Source organism: Emys orbicularis, chromosome 16, assembly GCF_028017835.1.
Source record: "Emys orbicularis isolate rEmyOrb1 chromosome 16, rEmyOrb1.hap1, whole genome shotgun sequence".
Lineage (NCBI taxonomy): Eukaryota > Metazoa > Chordata > Testudines > Emydidae > Emys > Emys orbicularis.
In genome coordinates this window covers 10,765,040-10,781,875 of record NC_088698.1, presented here as the reverse complement: position 1 = coordinate 10,781,875, position 16,836 = coordinate 10,765,040, and the positions used below count along the sequence as shown (strand labels likewise).

At 43.1% G+C, this 16,836-nt stretch overlaps 1 protein-coding gene across 1 annotated transcript in view; it reads left to right on the top strand.

Moving 5' to 3' along the window:
- GCN1 (GCN1 activator of EIF2AK4) overlaps nt 1-16,836 on the top strand; it is a 59,669-nt gene that overhangs the window by 11,877 nt on the left and 30,956 nt on the right. The window contains exons 13-26 of the mRNA XM_065417624.1: nt 42-140; nt 749-922; nt 2,324-2,476; nt 3,431-3,523; nt 5,398-5,473; nt 5,651-5,810; nt 6,861-7,050; nt 7,184-7,308; nt 7,767-7,945; nt 8,121-8,214; nt 10,944-11,057; nt 11,325-11,523; nt 12,407-12,562; nt 15,220-15,398. Coding sequence (XP_065273696.1) covers nt 42-140; nt 749-922; nt 2,324-2,476; nt 3,431-3,523; nt 5,398-5,473; nt 5,651-5,810; nt 6,861-7,050; nt 7,184-7,308; nt 7,767-7,945; nt 8,121-8,214; nt 10,944-11,057; nt 11,325-11,523; nt 12,407-12,562; nt 15,220-15,398 — 1,991 coding nt within the window. The remainder of the gene's footprint in view (nt 1-41; nt 141-748; nt 923-2,323; nt 2,477-3,430; nt 3,524-5,397; nt 5,474-5,650; nt 5,811-6,860; nt 7,051-7,183; nt 7,309-7,766; nt 7,946-8,120; nt 8,215-10,943; nt 11,058-11,324; nt 11,524-12,406; nt 12,563-15,219; nt 15,399-16,836) is intronic.

The following is a 16,836-nucleotide window of genomic DNA, read 5'->3' as shown; positions in this document are numbered from 1 at the left end:
TTGTAGTAGGGCACTAACCAGGGGGTGTTTTGTCATTTTAGGAATTGGTAGTTTTAGTCATCATGTGGTTTCTGGATCTTCAAGTCAAGATCTGAGTGGAACCATGGCTGAACTTTTCATCCCTTTCCTGCAACAAGAAGGTGAGGACACAGTTTTCTTTGTTCTGGATCCTGCCCAGCTTCATTCAAGCCAGAGTAGGATTTTGGTGCAGAGCATATTTCGCTGAAGATAACTCTGATACACAGCTATTGAGTTACGGGATCCTTTGTGTACACTAGGGGTTCTCAAACTTCATTGCACCACAACCCCCTTCCGACCCCAGGAGCGGGGACTGAAGCCTGAGCTCACCCACCTGAGCCCCACTGCCCTGGCGGGGGGTCCAAAGCTCAAGGGCTTCTGCCCCAGGTGGGGAGGCCTGTAACCTGAGCTGTAACCCTTGGGCTTTGGCCCCGGGTGGTGGTGCTCGGGCTTTGGCTTTGGCCCCGGGCCCCAGCAAGTCTAATGCCAGCCCTGGCGACCCCATTAAAACAGAGTCCTAACCCACAGTTTGAGAACTGCTGGTGTAGACCCTCATTCTATAGTGATAAAGCAGCCTTGTAGAGAGAATATGCTATGTAAGTTCAGTTTGAAGTGTAGTGATGGATATCCTTTCCATCACTCCTCAGCATCTTCCTGCTTACCTGCTACCTTCTCAATGCATTCATGGGTTTGAGATAGCTGTGTTGACTTTCTCTGCATTTCTTCCCAGTCCACGAAGGCACTTTGGTACATGCTGTCTCTGTCCTTGCTCTTTGGTGTAATCGGTTCACCACAGAAGTTCCCAAGAAGCTTGTAGAGTGGTTAAAGAAAGCCTTCAGCCTTAAAACCTCTACTTCAGCTGTGAGACATGCCTACCTGCAATGCATGCTAGCCTCTTTCAAAGGTAAACTTTATGATCATAACTCTTACAGTTATGCAGGGTAACAGAAGGGTAATTGAATCTCATGCTTCTAGGTGTAAACTGATCATTGCAGGGATATAGATAGATTCTGTGTGACAAATTGTTTCTGAAGTAAAGGTCTTCAGAAACCCCAAACTTTTGGTACCCCTTTGAGAATTGCTTCTACTGGCCCTCATCATTGTGGACCCAAAATTTGATCCCCATACTGTAGAGTAACTGTATCTGTAGTCTAAATAAAATATATAATAGACGTTTAAATAAATCCACTGTCACTGAGACTGTATAAACCAAAGAGAGGATCAGTGTTGGTGTAGCTGAACAGTTAATGCAAATATTACACAGATACTGTGGAACTGCCTTCATTTTCTCATTGTGAGCGACTGAATTTGGACTTTCTAAGTGAATGCTGCATTTCTGTCTACCAGGAATCTGTCTATTGTTATGAGGGCAGAAGCAAATACTTTGAGAACTAAATTAGTGGTGAGGGCCAGGATCCTGCATTGAGACCCTTGTAGCCAGACCCCTGAGGTTGTTGGGGCTTCATCGGGGTGCATGGGTCTGCTTGTGTGCAGCTGCTCATGGAATCAGGGATCAAGGCATCAATATTACAAAAATGGAAATTACCCATTTGTCTTGCTGATTGTGCCATTGGTTTGACCTACCTGGCAAACCTTGAGAATTTTTTTCCCCAAGCAACTGATAAACATGAAGAGTATAAAGATATTTGATCTAATTCTTGGATTTTTTTATGGTTAAAATACTCTTTCTTGACTGACTTTGAAATTTTGTGATGTTACATATTTGGAAATATTTCTTTTTGTTTATGGTATTTTGTGTTACATCTTGTATTGGAAATGTAAAAAAGGTAGTTTTGAATGTTAATTTAAAGGATATTTAAATTTGAAAGCCAAAGGTAGAATCCTTTGACTTTTGATTATTTGAGATGAGAGAGGTGCTCACAGACCTTCCAATGAAGTCTGCTTTGCCTTGTTTCAGAAAATGTACTCTGTTCAGGAAACATTCTCTGTCAAATGCAAGGAAACTGGGTGGAAGTTGGGTGGATGAGTAATTGTGTAGCATTGGATCGGAATCTTCTTTCATTCTGAACAGAAATTCAGAGAGAGAAGGCAGCATGTTACTGAGGAGGGAGGAGTGGGAAAGTGTCTCTGTTTGCCGTGGGTTAAAATTTAAGTACAGTGGTGATGTAAGGAACTAGAGTCCTTTTGGCAGATTATCTGCTCTGGAGATGTAGACCCTTCTCAATGGTCTCTGTAGTTCATTTCCATAACTGGATTCATGACAACAGAAGAGCTGTTAGAATTTTTCAGTGTAGATCCAGGAAGTCCACCTTCTCTTGCCTCTTATCTCTTCCTTTTTCCTCAGGTGACACGTTATTACAGGCAATGGACTTATTACCAATGCTTATCCAGACAGTGGAAAAGTCTGCATCTCAAAGTACGCAGGTTTCCATGGTAACGGAAGGCGTTGCTTCTGCTTTGCTGATCTGTAGGATGTCTTTGGCTGATGCACTAGCTGGTAAGAGGCCACAAATGAACAAGTTACCAGCACACTGACAGTGGATTTGTGATATTCTCATATTCTTAGTCTGTCTGTGCTTCCTCACAGAGAATCCTTGTCTGTTTGTAAGCCAGTTAAAGTATAAACCATGGTAAGATTTATCCCATGTTGAGCAAGTGCAGGCAGATCTCATGTAAGTGAGACTAAGCAGAATTGTTACTGTGCCATAGCTGTGAAAATCTGACTTCAGTGCCTTAGGTTGGTGCAGCATGCCTTTTTAGTGGTCTCTCTCATTACAGAAAATCTTCACTTAGGTCTTAAATTCCCATAATTATTGACTGAGGCATTGATTAAACCAGCATTAAGAATGACCTTTTTCTTTTGTAACACTTTCTCTTTCTTTGGAGCGTGGTGAGATTGGAAAATTGGGAAATGACCCTCTAAAGAAGCAGTTGGGGACCCCACCATCCACTAGAGTAGCAAAGGTTGTATGCTTCCAATTAAATTCCACCACCAAAGCCTCCTTCCAAGAACTGTCCAAACTCCGGTATCTGCTAGGGCAAAACTCCTCTATACAGCTTGCTCCCTGTCTACCAAACATGACGTGCAAGTTCCCTCCTCCCCTTCAATGTTTGGATCACTTGGAAGACTTGTCCTAGGAAGGTCTAGATGAGACAGAGATGCAGGTGTAAATGGGGCTTTCTAATTATTGTAATCTCTTGGTTTATAAGTAAATGTCTGTAGTAGAAAGTGCTGTTGTAACAGGGCTGTGGGTGGGTGTGTAGGTGGTATACAGTCTGAATGCGATAGCGGGAAGTTGTGGAAGCTTTATACCTGAAGAGCAGTGAAGGTAGAGAACCCCAATTTAAGAGACAGGATTGAACTATGCTTCAATGAGAGAAGTAATTGCATGGTAAATCCTGGCTTATTTTGAATTACCTTGATGGAAAAATCTCTCCCCCTCTCTCTCAGAGTCCAAGCTGAGTGGCTTCTGGCAGCTGATTCTGGATGAGAAAAAGCAAATATTCACTTCTGAGAAGTTCTTGCAGTCTGCATCAGAGGAAGGTGAGTTGTTAAATGTGATCCGAGTTCATTGATACACATCCAGTTCCTGTTTAATCCTATTATTTGGGACTTTACAAGAGATGCTGCTGCTTATTAGCCATATTGTCTGACACTAGGGTCAGATTTCAGACTAAAGTGAACAGATTGCTCTCTCAAAGGGCCTGTCTAGTCTACTCATGATCCTCTTTTAACATGAATTCGTTGATTACTTTGAGTTATCAAACACCTTGTTAAATGCTAATCTAGACACTTCACAAATGTTGTTCCATGACAAAAATAATTGTGGAGTATCTACAGTCAGTAGATTATCACAAGTTTTAGTCTAGAGAAACCCAAAGAGTGAGGTCTGGTGGAGGAAAGAGAAAAAGGGGAGAAGTAATGGTGTGTTGGGAAAGAAAATCAATGGGAGAAATGGAGAGATTTGTGGAGGAGGAATAGCGGGGGAGACAGAAAATCTGTTGTGCTATGAATTATAGTGAGTGCTGTCTCCATTTTGTCCCCTCATGTTTAAAATGAATTCAAAAGATTTAAAGGAAAAATTAACACAACGTGTCCAGAAAAACATGACTTTTTCAATCAAAATATTTGAAAATGAGGTGATTAATTAGTTCTCAAAGTGATTTTATCTGTGTGCAGAGCGTTGAAGATGTAAATCTTTCTAAATTTGAAGTAATATTATTTCTCCTTTACTCACTGTGATCACAGTTCAGAAGTCAGAGTTCTCCTTTTCTCCTGATTACATTAGTATTGCTGAAAGGTGCTGTACTTGTTCCTGTTAAGAGCAGAGCTATGCACACAACAACTCTTTGAACATGGCTGTCACGAACAAGGTGCTAGTGTTGTTTCCCTGACTAGTATGGACAGGGATTTTTTCCCCAAGACAATGATAGCAAAACAGTATTATAGAGATGTGATGATAGCCAGGGCGTATGTGTTCTGTGCTGCTGCAGAATCCACCCTTTACTATAGAATTATGCTTCAGAATCTGAGCTTTCATTTAAAAGAAGAAGTTTCCTGCTCTCGCTGTTGTGAAGGAAACTTTGGAAACATGAACAGAGATCCTCCTGAGTTTGCAGACAACCTGAAATAATATCCCTCAGATACTTAACAGCCATTGTTAATTGCAATTACATTTCAACTCTGGAGCCTAATGCTGACAGTGTAAGTGACCAATTGTGAAATGTTTCACTACAGATTATGTAAGCAGAAATAGCGAACTATGTTGCTTAACAATGCCAAACCATTTCTGATGACTTTCTGGTTGCCAAAAATCCCCACTTCCCCCCTATCCAAGTGCCAAAACCTCCAGCTTCTCTCAACATCTTCTCTCATGCAGCTATATGTTGTTGAGACAAAAACCAGGGGCATGCGGAAACAGAGAATCTGAGAATGGCATAAATTAAGTAGCACGGCCTATTGTAGCAATAGTATTATATGCTCATTTTTGAATGAAGCTGCACCAGAATGCCACAGATACTAGGGCATTGCTGCGGAATTTAGGTCCATTATGTCTCGAGGTACACAAGGTCTTGTCTATAGCCCAGTTTCTATAACCTGTTATCAGATAAAAATTGTCCCCACTCACATTGCTCGGGGGAATCATGCTAGAACCCTGCTAGTAAGAGTCCAGTTCAGTTACATTTGGTACTTCCAGTATAGACACAATCTTAGTTGCTTGCGATACTGTTACCTCTTACACAGGATCAGTAGAGGATGTGTCTTGGCAGCTATGGAAGGATTGGTTTTTCAGATATGTTGTTCTGAAGTGTCCTGTGCGCTCTTTGTCTGCTCATAGGTTAAGATCCAGCCTCTTTAAACCCACAGCAAGTAAACCCTCACGCTGTTTGTCTTACATGTCTTGTGTTTCTCTACAGCCATGTGCACGGTATTGCAGCTGACAGAGCGCCTCCTCTTGGATCATGCGCATCGGCTCCCTGAAAATAAAGTTCAGTACGTAGAAATTGTCTGTTTTAATCGGATGCAGTTAACTTGCTGAAGTATTAATGCAGGCAGTGGAGAGGGGGGTCCTGGGACTTTACACAGAGAGGCTGGACTTTTTGATATCTACATGTCTGAATGTTCTGCCTGACTAGTTCCCTTGCTGAACTTGTTTCTCTCTGTTTTCAGACAGTACCACCGAGCCCTTGTTGCAGTACTGTTGAGCCGGAACTGGCATGTTCGTAGGCATGCCCAGAAGACGGTTAGGAAACTCTTGTCCTCACTTGGAGGGTACAAGTTGGCCTATGGGATCTTGGAGGAGCTGAAAACAGTTCTCAAGTCTCATAAGGTGAATGATCACCAGGTCTATTCCCTTGCCACTAGTTCCTGGTGTCATGCAGATTCAGCCCCTGTAATTCCCTTGCTATTAATGTTGCTGCACAACATGTCAAAACCAGAATTTTGGCTTTATAAAGTCTGTTGTGTTAATGATCCCACATAACACCACTCCTTCCTTACTAGACTTCCATAAGTAACTGTACAGGTGTCCGGGTCATTTACCTTTCCTTGTGACCACAGTTGTCCTCACCATCCCTCCTGTGCCTCTGTTTGGGGAGGAAGACTTCCAGTTTCTATGTGCCTGTGTTCTTTTGTCTAAGTAGTTACCTATTATTTTCTCTGTCTCCTTTGTGAGGCCAGAGTACTCTGTTCCCTTTCTCGATGTGCTGGTTAGTAGCTGCCCTTAGCTAATAGTTCAGATGCACTGTTCAGGCTGTCTTTAAAAATTATGTATAATATGCACATTTTATTGGTAATTATTTAGAAATGAAAAAATAATAAAATAAGAGACCAAATTAAACACACTATTTGCTAGGCTGTGACTGTGTGTAATTATAAAGTAGATTGATTTGCAGTATCCAACCACCATAGGTGGGTTTTGCAAAAGCACCTACATGACTCAGTGAGACTTCTGCTCCTAAGTCACTTAGGCACTCCCTCCCAATGTCAGATGGATCCAAGATGCTTAGCAGACGTTTTTTTGGTAAGGACGTTGGGGGGAATTACCCATTATACAGATTGGATGTACTTGTTAGAGTGAACGTCCCCAAATCCATCCTCTAGGAGGGTGACTTATTTTATCCTGCCTTTCACCACTGGTTGAGTTCAGAATAACCTTCCTTTCTCAGAGTTTCTCTTCCCTTTACATGGTTCTTAGTTCTGTGCTTCAACCACAGCACCAGCCTTTATCTCTTCTTTCTTCCATAGTCTGCAGGTTCGCAATATTATCTAAGGCAGTTTATTGTTTGTTCCAATACAATTTTTTTTGTGCTGGGGAGAGAAGTGGCAAGGCCTTCAAAAATGTGCTCTGATGTGTTAATTGCAAGTTCTGTCTGTTCAGGTGCTGCCCATTGAGGCTCTGGTGACAGAGACTGGAGAGCTGTCTGAGCTGGGGAAAACATACATACCCCCTCGTGTGCTTCAGGAGACACTGTGTGTGATCTCAGCTGTAGCAGGGCTGGAGGTGGACCGTACTGAGACAGAAAATCTAGCACTGGAGATGCTGTTAGTGAGCCATCATCCTTCCTTGGGTGAGTGAAGGGACAAGACCATCCTACTGGCTACTAGGTGTTGGTGAGGGCTGCCTGGGGGGTTGCTTAGATTTCTTAGCAGTCCCTGCTCTGTATTTATTATGCTTATGTATTCCCATAAACGTCTTTCCAGTGGAGGTGCAGTCTGGGCTTTGGCCAGTCCTCCTTATCAAGATGAAGATAGACCCCGAAGACTTCATTACCAAACAGCTGGATAAAATTCTACCCAGAATCACCACCCAGACACCCATAAACCAGGTGACTAGCTTTTGCTTTTCCTGAACTATTTCCAAGGACATCTCAGTGGCAAAGGGTGGAGGTGATGAGAGAGGGAGAGTGGCCCATAGGGAGGGAGCTCTGTTCTGCCATGGGTGGGAGGGAAAGAGTGCAGGAATGAAAAAACCTTTTCCATAGGAAGTTGCTAGGGAAATGATGGGGCAGTGGCTGAGCTCTAGGCCTGGGTGAGGTGTCAGGAGCACCTTAGACAAGGAGCTCTTTGCTCGGAGAAAATGGCCTAGGGAAAAAATAGTTTGAGCCAACTCAGCAGGGACATAGTCTTGTGAATAAGATGGTGAGACTGTTTCAGTGAACATGCATCCGACGAAGTGGGCATTCACCCACGAAAGCTTATGCTCCAATACATCTGTTAGTCTTAAAGGTGCCACAGGACTCTCTGTTGCTTTTTACTGACCACAGTGTGTTTTTTTTCTTGGCAGTCGTCCATGAATGCAGTGGGATCGCTCTCTGTACTTTCACCTCGCAGAGTGCTCCCTCTGCTGATCAGCACTATCTCAGCTTCTATGGAGAACCCAGCTCTGCGCCATGTGACTCGAGAAGAGTTTGCCATCATGCAGACACCAGAGGGGGAGCTGTTTGATAAATCCATCATACAGAGGTAAGGGCTTTTAATTCCCTGTGTAAATTGGAATGTGGAGGTCAATTTCCAGTGGCTTCCAGTCTTGGGGTAAAGGGCTTCAGCAGCTGCTCATAGATGGGTGTTCCTGGATTTTTAGCAGGAACCTTCTCAGTGTGCTTCATTGTGCTGATTCCTCTAAATACCTTTTTCTCAGTGCACAACAAGACAGCATGAAAAAGGCCAACATGAAGAGGGAGAATAAGGCTTATTCCTTCAAGGAGCAGATCATTGAGCTGGAGCTGAAGGAGGTGAGGTGATAGTAGCAGGACAACCCAATGCTGAAGGTTTTAATGACCAGCCTAACTCATCTGTTTCATTGCATGGCTCTGTTGTGTGTGGGTGTGTGTATGTGTATTGGTAGAAATGTAAATTTTTGGTGTCCAAATACCAGCTGTTAAAATTGATTTAAATGCATTCATATGCTGTGCAGTTCTAGTGATGTGAACATGATTACAATGCAACCAGTATATAGTGCATGTGCAAGGGTCTCTTCTATCCTCATCTCTTATTTCATGCATCTTGTATAACAGTCTATTAATAGGTTCTCAGTAGGCGTTAACAGGAGCTTGCGTTTTGGTAACAACTAGCAGATCCATTCAGTATGTACAGAATATGCTTCATGGGGAAAAGAACAGAGTAGACGGAATTATGTCAGATTAATCGAAGGGCTCTTTTCGGACAGGTTGCCATATGTTTGATCAATGACCTGCCCAACCCTCATAGGAACAGGATGAGTATTGGTTCTGTCTACATGTGATATTAATGTCTGGGAGAGCGCCTTTAGAAACCTGACTGATGTACACAGTACATATAAGGATCATTTTATGGATTGAAATGTGTTGGCTTTAATAGCATCCAGCAATAATCAACTGTATAGGACAGGAAGTGAAGAATAATACTGTATCCAGTTAAAACTTTAGGAGGAATTAAGGTAGGCAAAAATATAGTGACCCAAGTTTGAATCTGTCCAGTATACCATGGTTAATAGCTCCTGTCCTTATGAACATGCCATGGTATCTTTCAGGATTTCTCATTTAAAAAAAACAGGAACACAGCTCTCTAACTCTGTGCCATGACAGTAGTTCAGTATGAACTAGGAGAGGCAACATAGTCCAGTGGATAGGATGCTAGTCTGGGACTCAGGAAACCTAGGTTCTATTCTCAGCTCTGCCACTGACTTTTCATATAACCTTGGGCAAGTCATTTCACCCCTCTATGCCTCTGGTTTACCTTACATCCTTTGTTCAGATTGTAAACTATTCAGGTCAAAGACTGCCTTTTACTGTGTGTGTGTGTGTGTGTGTGTGTGTGTGTGTACACACGTACAGCACCTAACACAATGGTGCCCTGATGTCAGCTGGAGCCTCTAGGTAATACTGTAATACAATTAGGGAGGGAAGGTGCTACCTACTGGATCACCAGTATCTGAATGGCAAGGACACAGCCAATGCATTTTTGCAGAATCCAGTAGTAAATGAGTAGTTTTGCTGTTAAATAGGGTGTGGCAAGGCACCTCCTTCGTGTCGCCAGACTTAGCACTTCCCCCTTTGGCGGTGGTTGGCTTGGAGTATATCAGCCCCACTCTGGGCAGCGTTTGCCTTCGCCCTTCTGTGTTCCTTTGGCCGTATTTTCAGGGTAGGCCTCAGGGTTGGCCTAAAGGGTGATTCCTCCGCTAAACAAAAAGGAAACAGTCTTGCAAACTCAAAAAACCCCAAAGGGGGATACCTTTCCCTACCTCCTCACTGGGGCAGGGTGTTGTCCTGTTGTTTGCCTCGGGGTGTCAGTTCTTCCCCTAGCAGACACTCAGGTTTGGCTGTTTCCCCTATGGGAAGGAGCACAGCCTTTCACCCTGGAGAAGTTAATTTCCTTGCTGTCGCTAGCCTGGCAACCACTTCTCTCTCTCTTCCCTTTTCTCTCACCAGAGGAGGGGTTTTAAGAGCTCTCAGGCAGCCCTTAATTGGATTCAGGTGACCCTAAAAAACCCGAGGTAACCCCTTCTCAGCTTGTAGGAAAAAGGGCCTTTAACATTCTAGGGCTAACATATCAGCCTTCCAGAGCCCTCTTGCAGCCATCTGGCCTGACTTTGTGACAACGGGTAGTGCTGAGCTCAGGACTGAGGTGGGGAGAGGACATCTCCAGCAAAGATCAGTGTAGAACCAGTCCAAACGCAGCCTAAGACCAGAGCTCACACCGCCGTTGGGACTAAATGTGATAAACTGAAATCGTAGCAAGCAAATTAACACTTCTTGTGTCTGTATGAGAGACTCATTCCCATTATTGTATGGGACAAGTGGTAAATCCTGTTTAAATTGGGTAGCCGTGTGAAAGTGTAATTTGCTGGAAAAAAATCTCCCAGATTTATTTGGAGGCCTCTAATTTCCCTGATCTAGTCAGTGGAAATACTGCATACAGCTGTTGCCACTGAAAGTGCAGTTCACTGAATAATTCCTTGCTGAACAAAAGCTGGGCAAGACTGGTGCCTTGCTGCTGATGGGATGCTCTGTTGTGTTGTGAATTCATTGAGCTTCGTTCTGCATTTTAGGGCTTGTCTAGGTTTGAAATGCTGCAGCGCTTCACTGTAGACACTACATGTGCCAACGGGAAGTGGTTTCCCATCAGCATAGGTAATCCACCTCCCCAAGAGTCGGTAGCTAGGTTGGCGGAAGAATTCTTCTGCTAATCTAGCGTTGTCTACTTGGGGATTTAGGACAGTTTAATTATGTTAGGATTAGGAATGTGGAGCTTTCACACCCCTGAGTGAGGAAGCTGGGTTGATCTAAATTTCAAGTGTAGACCAGCCCTTTGAGTAGGAGTTGTATGTCTTTGGAGCAGTGTTTTGATGTTGCCTTATGAGTAGCTAATTTTGAGTTGATTGCATTTTCTCTTTGTCTCCACCTCCTTCCCTCCCACCCCACAGCCTGTGTGGAGAGGATAGTGGTGATAGTCCCCAAATAATGTCAATAACTCTCTCCTACAGGAAATAAAGAAGAAGAAAGGAATAAAGGAGGAGGTGCAGCTGACTACTAAACAGAAGGAGTTGCTGCATGCACAGCTGGAGAAGGAGTCTCAGATCAGAAAGCAACTGAAGGAGGCAAGTTACTGAAATTGCCTGAAATTGGACCTCTGCTCGCTCTAGGGTGGGGACAGGGGATGGTATTTTGATACTTTTGACTCAACACACTTTTGTCACCTCTGCAAACTGACATGAACAAATCATTTCAATTAAAAGAAAAGTTAATGAAAATGTAAGAACAACCAACAATCCATTTGCAGTTTTTCATCAGAAACAAAAGATTAAACCTCTTCCTTGATTTGCAGATAGTCTGTGGAGTAACCATTGCAATGATTTCTCTTGCAGCTTGATGGCGAACTGGAAGCAGCTCTAGGACTCCTGGATGCTGTTCTAAAGAGAAACCCTCTTGGTCTAACCCAGTACATCCCGGTTCTCATAGGCTCCTTCTTGCCACTGTTAAAATCCCCATTGGCTGCTCCCAGAATTAAAACCGCTTTCCTTTCCTTAGCTTCCTGTGTCATGCCTCCTCGACTGAAGACTTTCGGTTAGTGTCTGCAATTTGTTGTGTGTTTGTATCAAGATTTCTTGTTCAGGGAGTGCTTCTGTTATATGGGATTGTAAATGTTTCTTCTGGAACTCTTAAAGTGAATATAGAGTGTGTGAAATATGTTAGCTAGATAGCTCTGAACACTGCTTTGTTTTAGCAATAGAACAGATATGTCTGTCTGTCCTGGAATGGGCGTATCTGCCCCAGTGTAGTTCTTTGTCCGCACGCATTCATCGTTCAGTCCTTGTCTACCTTGTTGAGCTTGCCAAGCGGGGTACCAACTAATGTCAGACTTGATGTTTGTTCATTGGATGTGGAAATGGTCAGTAACTAGCAACTCATAGCAGGCCGTCAGATGGCGCTAACAACTGACCTATGGCCCTTATGTGGAGAACTTTGAGAGAAACTTTGAATGCACGAGGCTTCTTTTCTTGGATTTCCTGATGGCTCTTGCAGAAACCGGCTCATTTCTGATCAGAGAATTAAACTAAATCTTCTTGGCTTAGCCTGAAATCTGATTGAAATACACATAGATGGAGACATCTCTCATAAGCTGGAGAGCTTCTACTCTGTTCCCCCTACTCTCGTCCAGCTGGTGTGAGAGCCCTTAGCTCTCTGGGTAGCAGTTCCTTCTCTCTGGAAGTTTAGTAACGGGTGCTGAAACAAGGGGTGCTGGGAGTGCTGCAGCATCCCCTGGCTGGAAGTGGTTTCCATCATATACAGGGCTTACAACTTTGTTCAATGGCTTTCAGCACCGCCACTATAAAAATTGCTCCAACGCCACTGGTTGATAATGTTTGGGGATTTATGTTTTACCTCTGGGAATGACTTTTATTGTTTGTATTTAATCCACTCAAAGACTCTGTTTTATTATATTTAGGTACTTTAGTGAGTCATGTGACCTTACGCCTGATGAAACCGGCGTGTGAATTAGATGAATCCTGGTGCCAGGAAGAGTTGTCTACTGCCATTAACAGAGTTGTTAGCTTGCTGCATGCACACACCATCCCCAGCAGGACTGGCAAGGGAGAGCCAGGTGAGAGATGCTAAGGGGGTTTTCCAGATGATTTTTTTTAGATATTTGTACAGCCTCTTGTGAGCTAAAACTTCACATTTATTTCCCCCAGATTAGATTGAAAAGCTCCTCTACTTACCAAAACCCCCAGTCTTACTCTCTAAGATTTTTCTGGTTGCAGTAATAGCAGTAACACATGTTGTCACAGGTACAATAAGTGCAAATATAAAATTGCTATCAATTATTCCTTTTTAGTTTTTCTTCTTTAAAAAACACAACTAAAAACCCATAATACAAACAAATAATGCTACCCCAGAGTTCATACTAAGGCCCACACCCTGCAGAGGAATCTGTAAGCATGGTTCATAAATGTGTGCAAACATAGAATAATTCTTAGTATTCAGCACTGCTTAACAGAAGTGTTGACTAAGTGGCAAATATTAGACTAAGCGAAAAGAGGGGAAAAAAAAAGTGTTCATGATATCAAGGGCCTGAGTTGCCCCAGCTTGCTTGCTGTGTGAGCTGTGGCTCATCCTGGCTTCTAGGTTGTTCACCATCTAGCTTAACCTTTCTATTCCTGTCCCATTATGACCACTATAATACCTTGGGATACAGCCTTACAGTTCTTTAGAGGAAATCTAGGATACAGCTTTATTAATATTTTTAAAGACCTTGTTACCCCAGTGCTATAGTCCTCCACCCACCACGGTCAGCTTTTCTGTGGTTGCAGTACACTTATTCTTTACAGTTTAGTAAGCAATTGACCATGATGCTTTCCATTTCAATACATTGTTTAACATCTCAGTGATATTGCGACTCTGCAGTATATCATCTGTTTCAACTGTACTGTCTCATTGATATTTAGATCCACTTTAAAGCTTCTTTCCTGAAAGCGGCCATTGCTGGATACAACCACGATACGCATTTTTCCTCCCACTCAGCAGTTATTTGAACAAATGTCTGAGAACTCGCTCATTAGTAGATTGTTGTGCAAATCCTGTTGCATTGATAAATGCTTTCCCAGCTTTTCTGTTTGAAAATTGGATTTAACTCCTTTTCCCATTAGATTGAAGATTTTTAAACGCTGCAGTGCTTAATGTCTCTTAATATCCAAAATATTTTTAAGCTTTTAAATTCAGATTAATTCCTTGGTTTACCGTGAAATTACCCCTTCAAAATTTGATGTAATCATCTGTTTCTGAAGCATCTGGGCATATTTTTACATACTTAAATACAGTAATTGTTGTTGTCTGCAACGAATGCAAAATAGCTTTCCTCCCTGATAAAGCCCCTTCCTTCTAACTGTAAAGAAATCAAGAACCCCCCTTGCTTAAACGCATAGTCAAGCCAATGCTTGATCCATGATGAGATATGCCCTGAAATTACCATATTTTGGCTCTAGAGGGCTGCTAGAGAGAGCAAATTCCACAGCTGTGGCTTCGTCATCCATGCTCCTTTTGTTAGTAGTGTTAAATAATTAGCAGCTTCACAAGGAAAAAGGGTCATTAATAATTCTTCCTTGAAATGCTCGGACAGCTTGTGTGTCCTACATGAGAGAAACTGGCTATAACACTGCAGTGCTGTATCTGCAGAGCTCTTCATTCTTCCATTTGAAATTAAAATCTGCATTCACTGATAGAGCAGGTAGAAGGCAAACGTGTCTTCTGGGTATTCACGCTCTCTAACCGCTATCTATTTTTAGCAATATTTGGAAAAGGACTGTAACTATGGTCCCATGGGAGGATTCTTATGAATACTGGTCCCTACCTAACCAGTGACTATATTCATGCTGTACCCTGCAGTAAATAACACTTGACAGTATAGCCTGAAGCTGGGGATTAGGGTTATTTATTTTGCTAGCCTTTCTAATGCTTTATTTTCTAATACCTCACTGTTTTGGACTGGCTGGGAGGAGTGTGTGTTTGACACCGTTCTAAAGCTGATTCACTATGAGAGAAAAAGACCCAGCTGCCAAACAACTGGAGTTCTAAATGCTTTATTTGTTGAGCCTCAAACCAGAGTTAACAGAGTCTTGTCCCCTGGAATCCATGTGACGGCTTTGAGGGGATGGTCTGGCTAGGATGCCTTGGGTACTGTGTAAAAGCAGTACAGCTATTGATGCTGAGCTCAGCATCTCATCTTTTTGCCTCTGAATTTCAGTGATTCCTCTTACTCTTTGTGCTTTTTCTGCACGGTCCTAAGTGTCTGACATCATTTGAGCTCCTAATGTCACTCAATTAAAAGCCCAGCACACTAATATAAAAGGCACCAGCACTGAGAGCAAGCATCTCAGACTTGCCCAATACTGGGGCCTGAATGCCACTGCTGTTGAAGTGAAACTGCAGTGTGACGGTGGTTAGGCAGGTGGTGAGCTGTGATTGCTGCTTTAGAATAGCTAAGAATTGTGCACACTTTGCTACGTTTCTTACCCTGTCGCCCAAGTCCACTTGTTACATCTTGTCTCTTTTAGACTGTAAGCTCTTCGGGGCATTTATTGTGTGTGTTTGTACAGTGCCTAGCACAATGGGGCCCAACCTGGTTGTGGCCTTTAGGCGATACCACAATATAAAAGTTAAAGAATAATAAATTAATCTCTTACATATCTACAGAGTAAATGATGGCCCAAGAGACTGCTGTGCTCACAGGATTTCTTCTTTCTCTCTCCCTACCCATTGCAGGCACTGCATCGTTATCAGCCCCAGCATTTTCCTTAGTCTTTCCTCTCTTAAAGACAGTGCTGACTGAGACGCCCAATGATAGTGAAGAGAAGGAGGCACTCATGGTCAAGATCCTGCAGATCCTTACAGTCCATGCTCAGCTGAGATCAGCAAGTGGCCAAACGTCACTGGTGGATGAGGTCAGTGTTCATCCATTCCCCAGGCCTGGGAACTGGAGGAATGTGAGGAGATCTCTTTGAAGATAATGGCATTAAAGATTAGAGAGTTGCCAAGGAGTGGTTAATGGGGGCACTGATACCTTCAGCGAGAAACCCTGGGATGAAGAGTTCTGTGCAGCTACTAAGTTGTTCCTTCAGCAGAGCTTGCTATTTATTGTATGTGAAAATATCAGTGATTGTATGCAGTTGTTGTGTCAGTCCCAGGATATTAGAGGGACAAGGTGGGTGAGATAATATCTTTTATTGGACCAACTTCTGTGGGTGAGAGTGTGTAAGCTTGAAAGCTTGTCTGAGCTCTTCCTCAGGCCTGGGAAAAGTATTCAGAAAGTCACAGCTAAACACAAGATAGAACAGATAGTTTAGCGTAAGTAGTTAGCACATATCTATCGGTATTTAGCTGTGATACTCTGGGCTGGTCCACACTAACCCCCCAGTTCGAACTAAGATACGCAACTTCAGCTACGTGAATAACGTAGCTGAAGTCGAAGTATCTTAGTTCGAACTACAAGGTACTTACCGCGGGTCCACATGCGGCAGGCAGACTCCCCCGTCGACTCCGCGTACACGGCGAGCACTTCTGGGATCAATTTATCGCGTCTAGACAAGACGCGATAAATCGATCCCAGAAGATCGATTGCTTACCGCCGAACCCGGAGGTAAGTATAGACGTACCCTCTGAGTGCCTTTCCCAGACCTGAAGAAGAGCTCTGTGTAGCTCGAAAGCTTCTCTCTCTCTCCCCAACAGAAGTTGGTCCTGTAAAAGATACTCCCTTGCTCACCTTGTGTCTCGAATATCAGTGAAGCAGTTTCCCTAGCTCCCTGCTGCTGACTTGCTCTGTATCCCCTGTTCTTAGAAAGTCAGTCTGAGACTTGTTGCTTCGACAGAATTCCCAAGCTGGCAAGTTGATGAGGGTTTATAGGGAGTATCTGTTTCTTTTTCACAGCCTCTTAGGCTTTATGTGGTAGACTTTAGCACAAATTTGGTGCTACACAAATAATCTGATTTCTCCTTGTTCATATACTTTTCTCATTTGATGGTAGAGGACCTAACCATCACTACTTGCAAATAGCTTAGTCACATACTTTCCCTTCAGAAGCCCTTCAGTGTCTCTGTCGTAGATATTTTGAAGGTGTCTATCCTCTTGGTACTGAATTGCCTAGCTAAGGTCACTATCCCGGCATCTGCCAGCTGGCTATTTTGTATGTGGATTAGTTTGAATTAATCCCTAGGAGTGTTATGGATAAAGCAAATTCCTCCTGTGTGTCAGATGTAATGATTCAAGGTCTTTTTCTCACTGGTGTAGGAGTAGTGCAGCTGGCATTGGAGTGGGTTTCCTTCCTGCCCAGCTAACTTGCTAGCACTGGATTTTCTCTGTCTGTTAGCTTTTGGGGTTACATT